The following is an 18,667-nucleotide window of genomic DNA, read 5'->3' as shown; positions in this document are numbered from 1 at the left end:
TCGGTTGGAGCCGGGCCGCCCTCGCGAGGTGGGCCTGGGCTGGGCTGCCGGGTAGGCCGGGAGGCCCGCGCCGCGCCGAGCCCGGGGGCTGGGGGGCCTCCCGGGGCTCGGGCGGGAAGGAGGAGCAGCCGGGCCCGCTCCCCCCCGGAGACCCGGCCCAGCTCTGCGGGCTCGGCCCGGCCCTGGAGTCGGGGGTGCCGCAGCAGGGCTGCCGGCGCTGACTCAGGGTCCAGCTGCCTTGCTCCGCCCGGCGCAGGCGGGCCTCCTGCGGGAGCACCTGTCCGAGGGCAGCCGGGTCCCGCCAGCGCGGCGGCCGGTGGCGATGGCCGCGGGGGGCGCGTGAGAAGGGGGCCTGACACCCGCCGGACGGCGCGGCCCGGCCTGCGGGGCCGGGGGGCGTCCCCAAGCCTGCCCGGGCGCCCTCCTCGCCGCTGCCCCCGACGCCGGCCGGGCCCGGCGCTGCCCATTCATCGCTTCAGGCCACCGAGAGCCCGCGCCGGGCGGCGGATCGGGCCCCGACGCCGCTTGGAGGAGGTGTCCGGAAGCACGTCGAGTAAGCCGGCAGGCACATCAGCAAGGTCGTTGACTTGTGTTAGCTTTACAGTCGTTGGGCCGTAGAGGAGGTCTTCGCAGTCGCCAGAGCTGCTTCATCTGTGAAATGGGGATAATAAAATTAACCTACCCCGTAGGCTTGTGGTGAGGGCTTCAGGTAAGACGCGACACGTCCCAGCTCGGCAGCGTTGTGCTCGCCTCCTCCGACCTGGGAAGAAAACACTCGTTGCCGAGTAAATAGCAAAGCTCCCGCCGCAGGTTACATTTACCCCCTTGTCTAATTCTCGCCGCAGCCCTCGCGGGAGGTTGGTACTTTTATTATCCCCATTTTAGGGATGAAAATAGCGAGACCCCTTGAGACGAAACCATCCCAGGTGGGTCCCAGATGGTAAGTAGTTGAGGTGGGATTTGAACCGGTGTAGTTGTGTTTTGAGAGTCCAGGCTCTTAACCACTATCCCATACTGCCTTTTATTCGAGAGGTGTGCAGCACAGTGGTTAAGAATCCGGATCGTTGACATCAGCCAGACCCCGGTTTCCCCCCTGGCTCTGCTCTTCTCCAGTGCTGGGACCTTGGGTGAAATTACCTACTCCCTTAATCTTAGTTCCCTCATTTCTTAATTGGGACTGATGCATGTTGACTTAGAGGACTGTTGAGAAATGTGACGGTAGTGTGAAGTCCTTGGAGTAGGGTCTGATGTTCAGTTAAGGGTTAATTGGTTCTGTTTCTCCAGGCTAAGTCTTTAACGGAGGTAAAAGCCGAGGTGACCCAGAGTGGGGAGATGCCTTGCCCAAGAGGCTCACAGGCAGCTAGAATCCAGGCCTTGAGACTGTTTGCCTTGAGACCCTCTCAACTTGACCCTGCTGTACTTTGTCCACCCTCTAGTAGCTAAAGAGCCTCTGGAGTTGCCTCCGAATTTCTGATTGGCTGACAGGTTAGATCCCTAGGTGCACAGGGATGCACCCAGGTGGGGCATTCAGGTATTTCCTTTGCTCTGTACCCCTTCTTAGCTCTACCTGGCGTCCTTGTCTCCTTTCCATTTGTTGACAGCTCCCCGCTGGGGGAAATTTCATGAGCTCAAGGCCATGGTCACTGCCACAGAGTACATTATGGCCAGGAGGTCTGCTGCTGCCTTGGCCACAGCCCCTGTCTGTTCCTCAAGTGTCCATAAGACACAAACCATGAGTCCACCAGTGTCTGGATGGGGCTGAGTTAGGCTCACTGGGTAAATGGTCTGTAACTGCCTGATTCCACACGTTCATTTATTTCATTATTCTTTGTGTCCTATATTGAGTGTCTGCTTCATGCCAGGCACTGTTCTAGGTATTGGGAGAGCAGCATGGATTTTAAAAAGAGATAATAATCCTTATAACAACTTGATGAAGTAAAGCGTAATCATCTCCACTTTATGGTTGAAGTAACTGAGAGGCCCCTGTGGAGCTTACATTCTAGTGCAGAAGGCAGACAACACAAACACACATAGACTAGCTAGTTGCAGATTATGGTAAGAACCACGAAAGAAAGAAAACAGGGAGAGGTGGTAGTGACTGGGAGCCGGTTGACCGGGGGAGCTCTTGAAGATGGGCATCAGGGGAACCTCTCTCCTGGAGGGGGTGGTGGTGGTGATATCTAAGGAAAAAGAGCCAGCTTTGAAAAGCCTTGGGAGAAGTAGATGACTTGCAAAGGTTCTGAGACAGACTGGGGCCTAGCCTCTTGGAGGTCCAGCAGGTGGCTACCTGGCTATGTAGATGGTGAGGGGAAAGGCAGGGACAAGGTCTTACAGGGCCTTGAGGCCATAGAGAGAAGTTTGGGTTTTATCCTATGTGGCAGGTGAAGGGTTTTGAGCAGGAGAATGATATGATTTACTCTTTCGCAAGGACAACTCTGGCTGTTTCTGGGAGGGTTGGAGGGAGAAAAGAGGAATGCCAGGGAGACTTGTTGGAGCAGTACTTTTTAATCATGCATCAAGATTTATTAGTGAGGGGTGCCTGGCTGGCTCAGTCGGTAGAGCATGTAGCTCTTGATCTCGGGGTGGTGAGTTTGAGCCCCATGTTCTGCATAGAGATTACTTTAAAAAAAAGTTTTGCTGGTGGGATGTGAAATCACTTTGAGGGATTGTAACCAGCGTGTTTAATTTTAATGAGTGGAGGTCGAAAACAACACTGTATCACGGATAGTAGGGACTGTTATGGTTGTTTGAAACCTTAGCTTAGTTACATAATTGTGTCTATGTTCTGAGTCATTTATATGGAGTGGATTTCTTAGTATAGGCCTTGGGCTGAAAAGTTGGAAAGCTACCTGGTTGGTTGATGTCGGCTGGGAGGATGAAGGGAAGCGAGAGCCCTGTTACCCCCGTCACATGTGCCAGCTGGAGGAGGAGCAGGGGCCCCAGGGATCCCATCCTCCCTGAGCTCCTCAGTGACTAGGGAGAGGTTAGCAGAGCCCAACAGTAGCTGAGAAAGCCAGTTGCTCAGGAATGATCGTGTCTGGGGAACCTCCCAGGGCACACCTCTTCATATATGACCTGTTCCCTGACTCGTGTGTAAGTCCCTGGTCTCTTAGTTGTCCACAGAGCCAGGCACAGAGGATCTAGGTGCTTGACCTCCAACTGTGGTGCTTGGTGGCCAGTGCAGATGGGGTGGGGTCTGGGGCTCTGTCATCCATCACCCTCTGTCTGGGCCAGAGCAGGAACCTAAAACTGTCAGTCTCAGGCTTCTGATTTTTATCGTCTTCAAGCCGTCACTGTTGAGGTAGCATCTTCCCTCTAGTTTTACCTTCTTGGGCCCTCCACATCTTCCTCCACTCAAAAATCTTTGGTAGCTCCCTATTAAATAGCCTTCCTGTGGCTTATTTATTCAGACAACAGGTGTGTAGGGAGTGCCTGCTGTGGGGTAAGGAGGGTACAGCAAGGGACAAAATAGACCAGAATCTCTGCCTTCGTGTAACTTACTGGCAGTGAGGGTGGGGACAAAATAATAACTGTCGGGTGGTGATGCGTGCTTTGGGGAAAACCAGACCCGGGAAGGGAATTGAAGAAGGGTATTGCAATTTTGGATACGGTAGATAGGGAAGGTCTTGTGACAAGGTGACATTTGAGCAAAACCTTGGAAGAGGTGAGGGAGGGAGCCATGAGGCTCTCAGGGTAGAGCGGTTGCCAAGGCCCGAGGTTGGGGGAGAGGAAGGATGCCTGTGGGAGAGGAGGTCTGAGAGGTAAAGGGGTGGTGGTGGCAGCAGGTGAGTCATAAAGACGGGCTTCTGTCCTCAAAGGCAGAGGCATGGCGAGCTGATGTGACTTTCAGGGGATCACTGGCACTGGCTGTGGGGTTGGGCAAAGATCGTAGGGCCTCAGGTGAGGCAGGGAGACCATTCTGGTAATTGCAGGCAGTGGAGCCGTCTGGATGGGGGCTGGGGCGGTGACAGTGGGGGTGGCTGGACTTCAGACATCCTTTAAGGGTGGAACTGACAGGAGTTTCTGGTGTGGGGTGAGGGGAACAGAGGCATCGGGGACGAGGCTAGTGTTGGGGCTGAGCCGTCTGAGTTTGGAATACGTATCTGGAATGTGCCAAGTGATTCCAGGTGGTACACCGCAGGCAGAGGGCTTAGATGACCTTGAGCCCCACCCATGGTGAAGGTATTAGGCCCTTTTAAATATTGAATAACTCAGGTGTTAAGTAGATAAGACAAATCATGATGGTCTTACCAGAAATTAGGGGTCTGGGGGCTGCTTCCGGAGGTACCCACATGAACATCCTCTCCCTGCGGGAATAAGAGTCAGCCTGAGTGAGTTAGTTCCCCTCTGCCAAGGAGACCTGCAGCCTTCTCCCCTCCAGGTACTTGAGGTATAGCCAGTCACCTGGGGTCCCTCTTGCTCTCAGGAGTCATGGCCTGTCCAGATCCTTCTGTCCTTCAGGGCTCAGCCCAGATGCCCCCTTGTCTTCCCCAGCAGGAAGGCTCTTCCTTCCCTCTGAGCTCCCCTACCTGTAGCTGTTACCTGGCCTGGCTTGGAATCCCGGGCCATCGGCTGGCTTGCTCTCTGGCTAACCATGCACACCATCCCTGCAGCTCCCCTTAGAAAGTGGGGACACCCAAGCCTCCTTGCAGGGTTGTGTTGAGTAAAATCTGGGAAGAGGGTCATTTTGTGTCACACACAAAACAGGAGAATCCTCTCACACAGAGTTGAGCTTCAAGTTTGCTTAAAAGTCAGATACCAGAGACAGTCCCCCTGGAAAGCCTTGGGACTCCCTGCTCTTCCTGTTGGGCAAGTTTCTTAACACTTGCCCTTTATGGCCCCCAGTTGGTACTCAAGGTTTTCATCATGGCTGTAGACCAGCCAGTCTCCATCCTCCTGCCTGGCAGTGACCTCTTTTTTGTGAGTGGTCAAAAGACCCTTAAAGCTGGTCATGTATTTCCCCACAGGTGCAGCCGATACGTGCTGCTGTGGGTCCACCTCTTTGCACCCTCTGGTGGTTTCTCCTTGTTAGATTCTGGCCAGTGGAGGTATAGAATTGGCTGTCTGTGTTGACTCCAGGAAAGGCATAGGAAGAAGGTCAGGTTCTGTTTATCTCAGGCTCTCCTCTCCCAGAGCAGGGCCTGTTGCAGCATAGGTGGCACCCAGGGGTGTTGGCGGTGTGGCTGACTGACATTTGTTTCAGGCCTCTTGCTCTCCCTTGCAGATTGAGTCTGAGGATCGTGCGGCTGGCTCCCCCTAGTATGGCCAATGAAGAGGATGACCCAGTCGTACAGGAGGTAACTGCTGCTTCCCACCCTCTGCTGGGGCTACCAGGGAGGAGTGCCCCGGCCCAGGGCTTTAGGCAGTGGGACTGTGGCCCTTCCTTCATCTTCAGGCCGGCCTGGCATCTTTTGGCATCCCAGGGTCCCCTAACACAAGCTGTTCCCTCTGCATGGAACCCTCTTCTTCTAGATAACTGCCTGCAGATAACCCTTCCCTTTCTCCCAATCCTTGATCCAGCATTTCTCACTACCCCCCCCCCCCCCCCCCCCCCCGCCTCATGTGGTGCTCTCCTGTACATCCTCCTTGGCCCCTTCAAGCCCCTTACCTTGGCCATGCTCTGTGCTTGCTCACAGTACTCCCCATCCCCTAGACATAATCTCCTTCCATTGGAACATAAGCTTCACGAGGGAGAGATTTTGTTTTTTACCATTGTGCCTACAAAGCCAAGTTCAGTGCCTGTCACTTAGTAGATACTCAGTGACTATTCATTGAATGAATGGGTTTGACAGCTCTCCCTTCTTCCTGGGCCTGCCCAGAAGTCATTCAGTAGTTGTTCACTGGATCCACTATGTGCTGGGGGCTGTGACAACAGTGAGCAAGGCAGCATCCTGCCTTTGGAAAACTTAAGATCTGTGGGCAAGACTGACAAAGATGGGGTCTCAAGATACAGATGGTGGGGAGGTAGTTGCAGAGTTGGCCCAGATCCAGACATATCCTAGAGCCACTGGGCCTTTGCACATACTGCTCCCAACCACCTAGAATGCCCTTCACCTGTGCTGATGCCCTTTACTCCTCCTTAAGGCCTGGTTGGGGGAGAGAACATGGTTCATCTGAAGAGCAGGGAAGCAGGGAGGTAAACTGCTGCATGGTGGGGCAAAGCAGGGGTGGTTAGTGTTGAGAAGGAGGAGAGTTGGGTCAGATCATTCTTAGAGGGGCTTGCAGACCACCTTAAGATGATGTGACAGGTCAATCCAGGGTAGGTGGCAGAGGGCACAGGGAGGAAGCGCAGGCAAGTGGGTAAGCTCTCCTCTACCCTGGCCTCGTTGGAAAAGCATTTAATCTGGCTCTAGGATACATCCTGATCTGAGCGGCCTCAGGGAAGTACATTTTTATTGGGTTATAGTAGGCCTAGGAAGGGACCAGGAGCTCTTATCCTGGTCGCCCTGGGAGCTGTAGAGAGGGAGGCTGGAGACTCCTTCTGTTTCTAGCAGTAGCTGAGCTCTTGCCTCCTCCCCCACACTGCCTCTAGGAGCCACGACCCCTGACTGACATCCAAGGAGCAGGGACATGCCGGGGCAGGCACCGGGTTCTGTCTCCTGTTTAAGTCTTCTTCCCTTTTTCCCAGATCGACGTGTACTTGGCCAAAAGTCTGGCAGAGAAGCTCTATCTGTTTCAGGTAATGATGAGAGCAGAGGACGAAGGGTGCCCCTTGAGCGTTGGGGTGGTGGGTGAGGGGGCCTGGGAAACCTCAGCCTTGCTTAGGGTTTGGGGCCCAAAGTGTAGGACGAGGTGGTTCTCTTGGCTTTTGTGGGTGGGCAGGTGCATAGTCTCACTTCGAAGGTGGGAAAACCAGGGCAGCTATGAGAGGCAGAGCAATGTTGTGGTTAAAGCTTGGGCTCTGGGGATGGGTAGACGTGTGGAGGCCCAGTTCCATCTCCATTGTGACTTAGCTGTGAGCCTCGGCCAGGTCCTGAAGCTCTCCATACCTCCATTTCCTCATTTGCAAAATGGTGGCGGTAACGCTGCCTGCCCTGTAGAGTCCCTGTGGGGGTGGATGAATCTGTGCTAAAGTGCTCAGAACACGGCCCAGCCTGGAGCTCAGCTCCACAGTCTGTTTTAGGGGAGTTTTGTCCCCCTTCCTACCTGCATTCTGAGGCAACTGTTAGCCTGTTTTCTCGCTCTATGGATCTGCCTGTTCGGGACATTTCATGTACATGGAATCATGGCATAGGTGACTTCTTAGCTCACTCATGTTGTAACATGTATCAGCACCTCATTCCTTTCTGTGGGCAAGTAGTATCCCACTGCCTGGATACATACACCACATTTTGATTATCCACGCCTTGGTGGGTGTCTGGGTGTTTCCACTTTGGGCTTTCATGAGTGGTGCTACTGTGAACATCCCGTACAGGTTTCTGTGCAGACAGTTGTTTTCATTTCTCTTGGGCATATCCCTAGGAGCGGAATTGCTGGATCTAGTATATAACATTTAGAGGAACGGACAAACTCTTTTGCCCCAGTTTACGCTTCAATAATGAGGTTATAATTTTAAGTATTTTGTCTTCATGTTGCCTATGAGAAGGTGAGGCGGCACAGGGAATCTGGTAACTTGTGCACAGGGCCTGGGACAGGGCAACAGTGGTGGTGCTCCATATGTAAGCTGGGAAGAGACCCAGCATCCTCCTCCTGCCCCCGCCCTTGAGGTCTGCCTTTATGGGCTGTGGGGCTGGAGGTCTGTCCTTCAGGCCTTCCCAACCTGCTTCCTTGTCTGGCTGCAAAATGATGGGGAACTGATTGGTGGTCACGGTGATGGTTTCACACCCCTCCCCCCGCAATATGTGTTCTCTGTGAGCCAGGCCCTGGGTCAGTGTCCACTCTCTTTGCCTTCTTCCCTGTCCTAGCAGCCCTGTGAGCAAGGAGCCAGCCCAAGTACACAAGTTGCAAGGGGCAGACCTGGGATCAGAACCCAGGCCTGGTTCCAGAACCTCTGCCCTTTACCACCACCCGTCCCATCCCAAGATCAGGAGATTACAGGGCTGCCCCAGATCTTGGCAGACCAGGGGCCTCCTGACTGTTGTGTGCAAGCCTATCCCCGCCCAGGCCCTTTTCAGGCCCAGACTATTTCTCCTACCGCTGCCCTAAGCTCCAGCCCAGGAAGCAAGGGGGAGTCACTGTGTTGCTAGTTGAGTGAGCTTTTGGGAAATCTCCATTGCCTTGGGCTGGAATGGAGCTGGCCAGAAAGGGCTCTCACACAGAGGATTTACTCTGTGCACTGCCACACTTCCAGCAGACTCCAGAGGCTGTCATGGTACAGGTGCCACAGCTTGTCAAGGGCAGGTCCAAACCATGACTCATCCATCCACCTCATAGTTTGGTGCAGAAGAAAGGAAAGGTGCCCGGTAAGGGCTGATGGGGGAAGATATCTCCATGTGTTCAGAGTGAAGAAGTGACATCAGAGCAGTATATCCAAGTGTGACATGAAAACAACTTCACGCATGGTGATACTGAGGCCCAGAAGGGACTCTCTGAGTGGATCAGTGGCAGCTTTTTATTACGGCAAAGTTTACAGGGCAGCAGAGAAAGACTGGGATGATACATTCGCACATACCCATCACCCACCTTCAGCCACAGCACATCACCGGGCAGGTCATCGGTCTGTGCTTCCCGTGCATGGCCTTGTGTCCCCTCCATCTCCACCTGGATGGGTGGTCTAACTAGCAGCAAGATGGCGGATCCTTCCTCTTGCCTCCAGGGCAGGGTTCTGTGTGCTGAGGCCTCTTTGGGTTCCTAAACTTGGGTTTGTCCCTCGGAGGTCAGAGACCTTTGCAGATTGCCTTTCGGAAGGAAGCGGATGGAGCCAGCATGAAGGGGACACAGATGGGGACCAGCAAGGACTCTGGTCTCTGCTTGGCATTGATTCTTGGTGGAGCCTTTGAGCCCAACACTGGGGTAGGCTGGGCGGGTAGCTAACGGCTCTCTTCCTTCCCAGTACCCTGTGCGTCCAGCCTCGATGACCTACGATGACATTCCACACCTCTCCGCCAAGATTAAGCCCAAGCAGCAGAAGGTGGGGCTGCCCTCTGATGGAGGTAGAGGAGGGGAAGGGTGGCACAGGTGGGGGCTGATGGAAGTGAACAGGCCCTTGGGGACTAGAAGCCCAGAGAAGGAGCAGTTGGAGAACGAGTTGCTTGCAGAGCCTGGAAAGCTCAAAAAGGAAAGTTTCCAGAAAGAAAGGGGGTAAGCAACTCCAGAGAGGCCAGGAGAGAATAAGGCTGGAGATGAGTTAGAGGAAATGGGGGCTTGTGTTCCCAGCAGCTCTGGTACAGTGGAAAATCTAGTGCCTCAGAGGGATGGGGTGACACTGGCGGGGAGAACTGGAGCTGTGCCTTGTCCAGGGGTGGGGGGGGCAGGGGAGTGGCTGCAGCTCCAGCCTCCCGTTGCCAGTTCCCATTGCACTGACTTCTCAAGAAAAGTTGGAAATGAAAATATTTATGAGAAACTCCCTTGAATTTTAAATGTTGGCACCTAATGTAGATTTTGGAGGATAGAATAGGGAGGACAGACAGAACTGCATGACCTCCCTGCCCCCCAAATAGCACCCTAGCCTTTCTGTTAGGATTGGGATTTGTGGCCTTTTGGGGGGGGGCGGGGATTTGTGGCCTTTGATGTAGACTGAACCCAGGGGCCCTTGCGGGACATGTGTCAGGCCTGCTTCTGGGCAGGACTTTGGGGTCCTGAGTCGCTCATGCTGGGGGGTGCTCGTTGCCTGCAGGTAGAACTCGAGATGGCCATTGATACCCTAAACCCCAACTACTGCCGCAGCAAAGGGGAGCAGATTGCACTCAATGTGGACGGCGCCTGCGCGGACGACAGCAGCACTTACTCCTCGTGAGTTCCCTGGGTCCAGCATCCAAGCTCTGACGGGCCCCGATCCGAGCCTTCCAAAGGCCTGTAAGACACCAAGGCCCTTGTCCCTCATTGCCAGGCTCCCTCCCAGAGTCCCAATTTCACATGCTTGGGTCTGGTGCAACGCTGCCCCGTGGCAAATGTCTCCTTTGATGGGGGTGGGGGCTTGACCTACTACTTGTCCCTGGGCCACAAACCAGGTCTTGAGTTTTCTCTTCCCCAGCTTCCCTCCTGAGGCTCGCACATGCTGAGGTGGGGCCTTGCGCCCTGTCCCTGGGTGTTGAACTTTGGAAGGTGTCTGGGGTAGAGAGGGCTATCCCTGCTGTGCTTTGAGATTGGAGCTTCCTTCCCCTTGACTTCTGTTCTCCCCATGCTCCCAGGAAGCTGATGGACAAGCAGACGTTCTGTTCCTCCCAGAGCACTAGTAACACAGCCCGTTACGCTGCTGCGCTCTACCGGCAAGGTACCCACACTGGGCAGCCAGGCTGCTGTGGCTCCTGGAGGCTGCTTGGAGGGAAGCAGGATGGGGGCTGGGATGGGGTGGGCTATCTCTAGCCTGGTACTCAGCTTGCTATTCTCCGAATACCGGACACCCATAGGGGCCAGGCTGGTTGTGGAAGTGACATTGTCAGGGCGCTGGAATAGGCCACTTCTGAGGATTTCTGGCTTTGGATCTTGACCTGATAGAGATGCTGCTTCCAAGGTCATTGTCCTCCTGGGACATAGGCACAGCCTAACTCCCCCTACTCACTTGATCGTGCACTCTCTCTCCCTCTTCCTCCTTCTCAAACCCCCCCGCCCCCCAAAAAACAAAACAAGGTGCTTGTGCATGAGCAGTTTTACTCTTAGCATCTACCCTAGAGAATTAAAATGTCTGTCCACACAAAAACTTGTACATGGATGTATCATAGAAGCATAATAGTGAAACAGTTCTGTCAGCTGATGCCTGGATTGCACAGTGCCATGCCATTAAAAGTTACTTGGCCACGTGAAGGAATGAAGTACTCCTACATCCTCTAGCATGCATGAACCTTGAAAATGTGATGCTCAGTGAGAAAAGCCACTCACAGAAGGCCACATATTCTGAGTCCATTTATATGAAGTGTCCTAAAGAGGCAAGTTTGTAGAGAAAGCAGGTCGTAGTTGCCTGTGGCTGGGAGGAATATGGAATGGGGAATGACCGAGGATGGGTTCAGGGTTTCTATCTAGGGAGACAAAAATGTTCTTTGGGGGGTGGAGGGAGTGAGAATCCCAAGCAGGCTCCATGCCCAGTGCAGAGCCCAGCGCAGGGCCTCAATCTCAGGAGCCTGAGATCATGACCTGAGCCGAAATCAAGAGCGGAACACAGCCGAGCCACCCCAGTGCCCCTGAAATGTTCTTAAATTGACTATAGTGCTGGTTGTACAACTCCAGGAACATATTAAAATACATTGACTAGTTTGCTTTAAATGGGTGAGTTTTGCATGGCACGTGAATTATATCTCCGTAAAAGCATTGAAAGTAAGTGTAGAGTTCATAAAACAATAAGTAAAGCTAATCTGAACACTTAGGAAACAAACTAGAATAGACTCAAAAGTATTATCAGATAAATATCTTTCTTTTTTGCGTCTGTGTCTCACATCTTGCAACTAGGGCCATTCATTTTTCTTAACTATTTTTTATTGTTAAATATACTTTTTAAAAAAGATTTCTTTATTTTAGAGAGTGCACACTCCCAGGAGGGTGGGTAAGGGTAGGCAGAGGAAGAGGAGAATCTTAGACTCTGTGCTGAGCACAGAGCCTGACACGGGGCTTGACCTCACAACCTTGAGATCACGACCTGAACTGAAACCCAGTCAGACACCTACCTGACTGCGCCACCCAGGCACCCCTCATTTTAACCATTTTTAAGTGTATATATAGTTCAGTGACATTGAGGGCATTCAAGTTGGTGTACCACCGTCCCCACCATCCATCTGCAGGACTTTTCCCATCTTCCCAACGTGATTGTATTTTTCTGTAGCCAAATTGCCTGTCCTGTCTTGTTCTTTAGGATTCTTTCTCCCATCCTAGAATTTTTTTTCTAGTATTTAAAGTTTAATTTTATACAAAACTGTTTAACATTTCTGGAAATTATTATTATATGGAGAGTGAGAAGATGATTTTTTTTTAAATTTTTTTACTTCCGTTTTAATGAACAAAGTGTTATATTCGTGTCTGTCGTACAATGGAGTGATTCAGTGATTCTGTACCTGGCTCGGGGCTCATTGTGATACATGTGCTCTGACTCCCCATCGCCTATTTTACCCATCCCCCACCCCCCTCCCCTCTGGTGACCATCAGTTTGTTCTCTGTAGTTAAGAGTCTGTGGGTTCTGTGATTGTTTTGTTTTGTTAAGTAGGCTCCACACCCACCCAATGTGGGGCTTAAACTCCTAACCTAGAGGTGGAGAGTCACATGTTCTATAGACTGAGCCAGCCAGGAGCCCCAAGTCTGGTTTTTTGTGTGTGTGCTTTTTTTCCCCCATTCTTTTGTTTCTTAAATTCCACATATGAGTGAAATCATTTGGTATTTGTCTGACAAGGGCCTGGTAGGAAGAGCAGGCTGTGTTTGGAAGAGTTGCCCTGTGTGTGCCAGAGTGAGCTACTGGCAGGGAGGTGGTGGTGACCGGGGTTGGGAAGGCCTTAAAGGCTTAAAGAAGCAGCTTTGAGCAGAATGCTCTAGGTATATGCCATTGTGTGCTTACTGCATCCTCAGGGCCAGGTGGGATTGGGAATGGCCACATTCCCAGTGGTCCCAAGGCTCTGGGACTGGGGGCTAGAGCAGAGGTGAGGTTGTTTTGGCAGCAGGCCAAGGCCAGGATGGGATGGGTGGGCTAGCCCTAGTTCCTAGAGTCAGGTCCAAGCCCTTCTTCCTCTGCCAGGTGAGCTTCACCTGACGCCTTTACATGGCATCCTGCAGCTTCGGCCGAGCTTCTCCTACCTGGATAAGGCAGACGCCAAGCACCGAGAGAGGGAGGCTGCCAATGAGGGTGAGCTCTGGGGCCCTTCTGTCTGTCTGCTTCTTGGCGGGATGGGTTGGTCATGGAAAAAATCACTGCAGAGGGGGATGCCTGGGTGGCTCAGCTGTTGAGCATTTCCTTTGGCTCAGGGTGTGATCCCAGAGTCCAGGAATCAAGTCCCTCATTGGGGTCCCTGCATGGAGCCCGCTTCTCCCTCTGCCTGTGTCTCTGCCTCTCTCTGTGTGTCTCTCATGAATAAGTAAATAAAATCTTTAAAAAAAAAAATTAACTGCAGAGGGATGGATTCCAGGATGCTTAGCAGCATCCCTGGGCTCTACCCACTGGATACCAGGAGCACTCACATCCATAGTTTTGGCAACCAAAAATGATTTCCTGCATTTCCAAGTGTCCCCTGGTGGACAAACTTGCCCCCAACTGAGAACCGCAGACTTGTGCAACCACCTTTGTCTAGAAGGAGAATTTGCAGATCCCCCTGCATGAGGCTTTCTGGGGAGTTGGGGGCTCCATTAGAGGCTATAAGAAGAGTCTGCTTTCTCTTACAGCAGGAGACTCTTCACAGGATGAGGCAGAAGAAGATGTGAAGCAGATCACGGTGAGTGAGCTCTGGCCCCGAGAAGAGGGAGGGTACAGCTTAGGGGGACAGTGGGGCCGGCTTTATATATAGGTCAGCTGCCTGCAGGCTGCAAGGGATGGGAAGATCTATGCAGACCCCAGGTCTGGGGGTGGAACAGATATTGCAACAGTGTCTGATCCTTCAGAGCCTGCTTGCTGGGCAGCCTGGAGGGATAACCTGTCCTCTGTCCACGCTGAGCTACCCTAGCTGTACACAGGACAGCAGCCTGGGGTTTCTGTAGAGTTGGGACCCTGGGGCTTGGCTGGAATTGGAATTGCCTGGGAGGAGGAACCAGGGCCTAGGAGGTCCAGTGAACCCACACAGTCTTTGCCATGAAGCCCATGTCCTAGTGGGGCCAAACCCCATGTTCATGAACCACGTAATTTTGTCTTTCCAGTGGTACGCAGATGGAACGTTTCTATCTTAATACTTATTTCTATGTTTCAGACATTGTTAGAAGAATATTGACCTTCCTTTTATGGTTTATAGAGTTTCCACTGTGTACGATTATGTAGGTTAAAAATGAGTATTTAAGAAAGAATGCTCAAATAGTGACACAGATGGCATATAGACGTGGCTTAAGTTGTGAGCCTTTGCATATCCTTAGGTCGGGCGGATCCCGACCTAACCAGTGTGTGTGTGTGTGGGGTGCTCACCCTGTTCTCTCAGTAGCTTGTTGAATGATCTTAGAGCCCTCCTTCCCTTCTCAGGGACTCAACTGGCCTATGAACTTTAAAGGACGCATATAGAATCCCAGGATTCTGGGGCACCTGACTGGCTCAGTCAGTAGAATGTGCAGCTCTTGCTCTCAGGGTCCTGAGTTCAAGGCCCTGTTGGGCATGGAGCCTACTTAAAAAAAAAAAAAAAAAAATCCCAGGGTTCTATAATCCAGCCAATGCCCCTATGCAGGTGCCCTTCATAAGAGAGGTGTCAGGGCTTGGTTCCATCTGGACTCTAAGCAACAGAAACCCCAATCTACCTGGCATGAGCCCAAAATGGATTGTATTGGTTTCTGTTACTGAAAAGTTGAGGGGTAGCTTCAGGTATGGCTGGATTCAGGTGCTCAGACTCTGTCATCGAGACCTGGTTTCTCCATCTCCATCTCCAGGTTCTGCCTTCCTCTTTTGGCCTCTTTCTCAGGCAGGGTGTCTGTCCCCAGTGGTACAGAGTTGTCCCAGCTCCAGGCTCACATCCTCCCAGCTTCCAAGACCCCAGGGGAAAAGAAACTTCTTTCTCATTACTTCTAACTAAAGTCCCAGACTGGACTCATTGGCTTGGCCAACCCTGAACCAGCCCCTGTGGCTAAGAGGACTTGGTGCTCGGATTGTCCAGGTCTGAGTCACGTGCCCACTCCTGTGGCTGGGAATGTGTGTGGGGGTGGGGGCAGGGGAGGGATATCTGCTCCCCTGAACTGAGGGGGACCTGGGCATTTCCCCAAAGAAAATGGGGGTCCTGTTACCAGGGGCAGTGGAAATGGATTGGGCACTGGGCAGGCAGGAGCAAAAGAAAGCTGCTCCCTGGCCTGTGTCAGCAAGTCACAGAGAGGGATGTGGTTGGAACTGAATTTAAGAGATCTGTGTCGGGAAATGGGGAGGTGGGAGTGGTGTGGGGCTCTCCGGTGTCCCTGGTGACTTGGGACAGCAGCCCAGGATGGGTCCCGGGCCTGAGGCCACGCCCCCCTCCCAGGTGCGGTTCTCGCGTCCAGAGTCCGAGCAGGCCCGCCAGCGCCGTGTGCAGTCCTACGAGTTCCTGCAGAAGAAGCATGCTGAAGAGCCCTGGGTGCACCTGCACTACTATGGCCTGAGGGTGAGCCAGGGTCCCTGAGGTGCGGGCCTGGGAGAGAAGCCCGGGGCTCTGTGTGGCCTCAGTGGCTCATCTTGAACTGGTTTCGTGTTCAGTGAGGGCCACTTGGTGGTAGGCCAGCAAGAGGGGATAAAGTCTGGTGGACAGCTGGTCCACTTAGCATGTGTCCCGGGGGGAGCAGGAGATTGGGAAACGAGTCGGCTGTTTCCTGGGTCAGGGATTTTGACATCCCTTAGGCTCTCAATGTGAGCATCTTGCCACCCCCTGGGTGGGGCTTACTTAGCTTTATGCATCATGGATCCTGAATGAAGGTGCTCCGTGGAGAACCGGCCCTCGGCCACTGGCTGAGTTCACCGTGTATCTGCCAGGCATGCTTTTTACTAGGTTTCCATCTCGTGTGCTGGCTTAGAACCTAATCCTTGAAGCTGCATCAAGTAAGGGAAGCAATTGAGCTGAACCCAAAGATGCCCTAGGCCTCCCCAACATTTTTCTAGTGGGGGGCAGGGAACAGCAACTCCTGATCTCTGGAACCTCCTAAAAGAGATTGGTGTTGGCAGAGCCTTAGAATCGGACATCGAAAGCTCTGCCATTTCCTAGTGTGTGGCTTTAGGCAAATTACCTCATGAGGTAAGTTGATGTGTATATGAAGCCATTGGACTTAGCCTGGCATGTAGTAGGTGCTCAGTGGCTGTTAGCTGTTACTTTGTCATTGCTGTTAATGGTCCTATGGTAATGGTCACAGGCAGGGCACCTAGGACATGGCTGCTGGGCCTGCTCAGTTGTAAAGCTGGAAATGGTTGGTTGAGGCCACACCACAGAGGCCTTGAATGCCATGCTCAGGTGGTTGAATATGATCCTCTGGCTGGCCGTGTGGCAGGACAGTAGGCGGCTGGAGTGGAAGGTGATGCAGGGGTAAGAACTGGAGTGCAAAGGATCTTAGGGGGGTGGTGCAGGCCTGGAGTGGTAGCTGAGGGTCTTCCCACCCTGCCCCTTCCCCCACAGGACAGCCGCTCTGAGCATGAGCGCCAGTACCTGCTGTGCCAGGGTTCCAGTGGGGTTGAGAACACAGAGCTCGTCAAGTCACCCAGGTGGGACCGGCTGGGCCAGGGTCTTAAGCTACCGAGCCTACCACTGGCCCTGGGGGTGCCCTTCAGTGTGGGGGCCTTCCTAGGGATTGTGGCCCCTTCTGTAGCAGGGGAAATGGACATGGGAGGGGGCCCTCCCTCTGGAGAGGGCCGGGGGGTGGGTGTGGAAAGAGGTTGTCGTCCTTTCTCTGCAAGTTGTGGGGGAGCTAGGTCTTGGTGGGTGTGGGTCTGCCACCTACCCCCAGCCCTCCTTTGGGAGGCCTCAGCCTTGGTGGGGTCTGGGTTTGTGGGCAAGGGTGGAGCAGGCAGAGCCCAGGAGCGGCTGACCCTGCCCTCTCCCCCACTGCAGTGAGTACCTCATGATGCTGATGCCACCCAGCCCAGAAGAGGAGAAGTGAGTAGAGTTGGGCCAGATGCCACCCTCCCCACCCCAAATCTTTCCTCTTACCCTCTCCTCTAACCCACTGTCTCTGTTTTCACCAGAGACAAACCCGTGGCCCCCAGCAACGTCCTGTCCATGGCCCAGCTGCGCACCTTGCCCCTGGCTGATCAGATCAAGATCTTGATGAAGAATGGTGGGTGGACACCCACTTCCTCCAGGGGGAACCCAGCCCTACCACCTCCTGGGGAAATGGACTCTAGGACAGACTAAGGACTCAGCATGGGCCTGGCTTGACGGCTCTGGCCTTGCCTAGAAGGAATGCACCACAGTGGCCTGTTGGGCTCCCTCAGCAGGCTCTGATTCCTGTTCTCGTTCTGGCTGGGCCACTGCCCTGCTGTGAGCCTGGGCAGGCCACTGATGTTCCCGAGACTAGGGAACTAGGATAGCTCCTGAGGGCGGAGATGAGGCTTCTTCATGGCTTCTACAGAGCCTTGCACGTGAACATGAGCTCCATTCGTTCCCTTGCACTGTTTTGTGGTACCTGCACCAGGCTGCACCCAGTAGGGACTGGTGTCTTTCAGAGGACTTGGGGGCCAGAACCTGTAGGGTAGGGTGAGTCCTGAACCTCAGAGCTTAATCCCAGGCCCTGGGCTCCTTTCCTGAGATACCACTTCTAGGATCTCCAGGTGCCTGAGCAGAGGCGAGCTCCCAGCTCTGCCTGGGGCTGCTGGGGTGCCAGGCCACTGCCCTCGCTGCCAACAGGCCTTCCCCGGGCCCTTTTTGGGCCCCAGGAGTCATGGTCTTACCTTTTTTTTTTTCTGAGTACACTCCACACCAAACATGGGACTTGAACTCATGACCCTGAGATCAAGAGTCACGACTTTACCAGCTGAGCCAGGCACCCCGTAGTAGTCTTACCTTTAAGGAGCACCCCTTGGGGTGTTTCCTCCAGAATTCAGTAAGGTGGGGTGCCCACACAAGCAGCCAGTGAAGTCAGCTCTTATTATTACCCATGTGTCAGTGTTATTCACACGCTGGAGTGGTTACATGAGCCTGAAGCTGTATAGACTTGGTGAGGGAGAAGGAAGGGCCCCTTCGCTTGTCTGACATCTGTGTCCTCCTCAGTGAAGGTCATGCCTTTTGCCAACTTGATGAGCCTCCTAGGCCCCTCCATCGACTCTGTGGCTGTTCTGCGTGGCATCCAGAAGGTGGCGATGCTGGTCCAGGGAAACTGGGTGGTGAAGAGGTGAGTTCCTCTGCATGGGACCATCTGATGCATTTCAGTTCGTGATTACTGATGTTTTGGGTTTAAGTCTACCATAGCACTGGTTGTCCTGCATTTTATATCCATTCTTACCTGCTACTTGATCCTTTTTTGTTACTCCATTTCTCCCTGCTAATTTAGAAGTTACCCTTTCTGGGTTCTTTTAGTGAGTAGCCTACAGATTCAGAGTGCATTCATAACTGATCATAGTTATATTAATGGCTGTATTTTATTCTTATCCAGTACAATTCAGAGACCTTAGAATGCTTTCTGTTTATCTTCCTCTCAACTCATGTGCCATTGTATTTCTATTTTTTTATTTCTATATTTTTAATTGTAGTTTAAAATCCACAAGATGTTATTTTATCCAGTCAGTGTTCTTCAGATTTCACATATTTTCTTTTTGATTTTGCTTATCATCCCTTTCTGCATCTGAGTTTCTATCTGGGATAATTACCTCCTGCCAAAAATTGCCGGGGTGTTCCCTTAAAGAAGATCTGCAGGGGGGAGGAGTTACTTGGGTATTGTTTGGTTGCAAATATCTATTCCACCTTTATTGATTGTTTGTTTTAAGATTTTATTTATTTATTCATGAGAGACCGAGAGAGAG

At 52.8% G+C, this 18,667-nt stretch overlaps 1 protein-coding gene across 5 annotated transcripts in view; it reads left to right on the top strand.

The window, feature by feature from the left end:
- Positions 1-18,667, top strand: part of POLR3E (RNA polymerase III subunit E) — a 29,484-nt gene that overhangs the window by 174 nt on the left and 10,643 nt on the right. The window contains exons 1-13 of one of the 5 annotated variants that reach the window (XM_038540072.1): positions 464-553; positions 5,225-5,297; positions 6,629-6,679; positions 8,993-9,070; positions 9,776-9,891; positions 10,290-10,372; positions 12,812-12,919; positions 13,453-13,502; positions 15,210-15,329; positions 16,329-16,414; positions 16,761-16,805; positions 16,895-16,986; positions 17,919-18,039. In XM_038540072.1, coding sequence (XP_038396000.1) covers positions 5,262-5,297; positions 6,629-6,679; positions 8,993-9,070; positions 9,776-9,891; positions 10,290-10,372; positions 12,812-12,919; positions 13,453-13,502; positions 15,210-15,329; positions 16,329-16,414; positions 16,761-16,805; positions 16,895-16,986; positions 17,919-18,039 — 986 coding nt within the window. In that variant the 5' untranslated portion in view covers positions 464-553; positions 5,225-5,261. The other 4 variants (XM_038540073.1, XM_038540074.1, XM_038540071.1 and 1 more) reach the window with 4 other exon arrangements.

Source organism: Canis lupus, chromosome 6 (assembly GCF_011100685.1).
Source record: "Canis lupus familiaris isolate Mischka breed German Shepherd chromosome 6, alternate assembly UU_Cfam_GSD_1.0, whole genome shotgun sequence".
In the NCBI taxonomy this organism is placed as follows: domain Eukaryota; kingdom Metazoa; phylum Chordata; class Mammalia; order Carnivora; family Canidae; genus Canis; species Canis lupus.
Note: the sequence above shows the minus strand (reverse complement) of the source record. Positions and strands in the feature narration are given on the sequence as shown.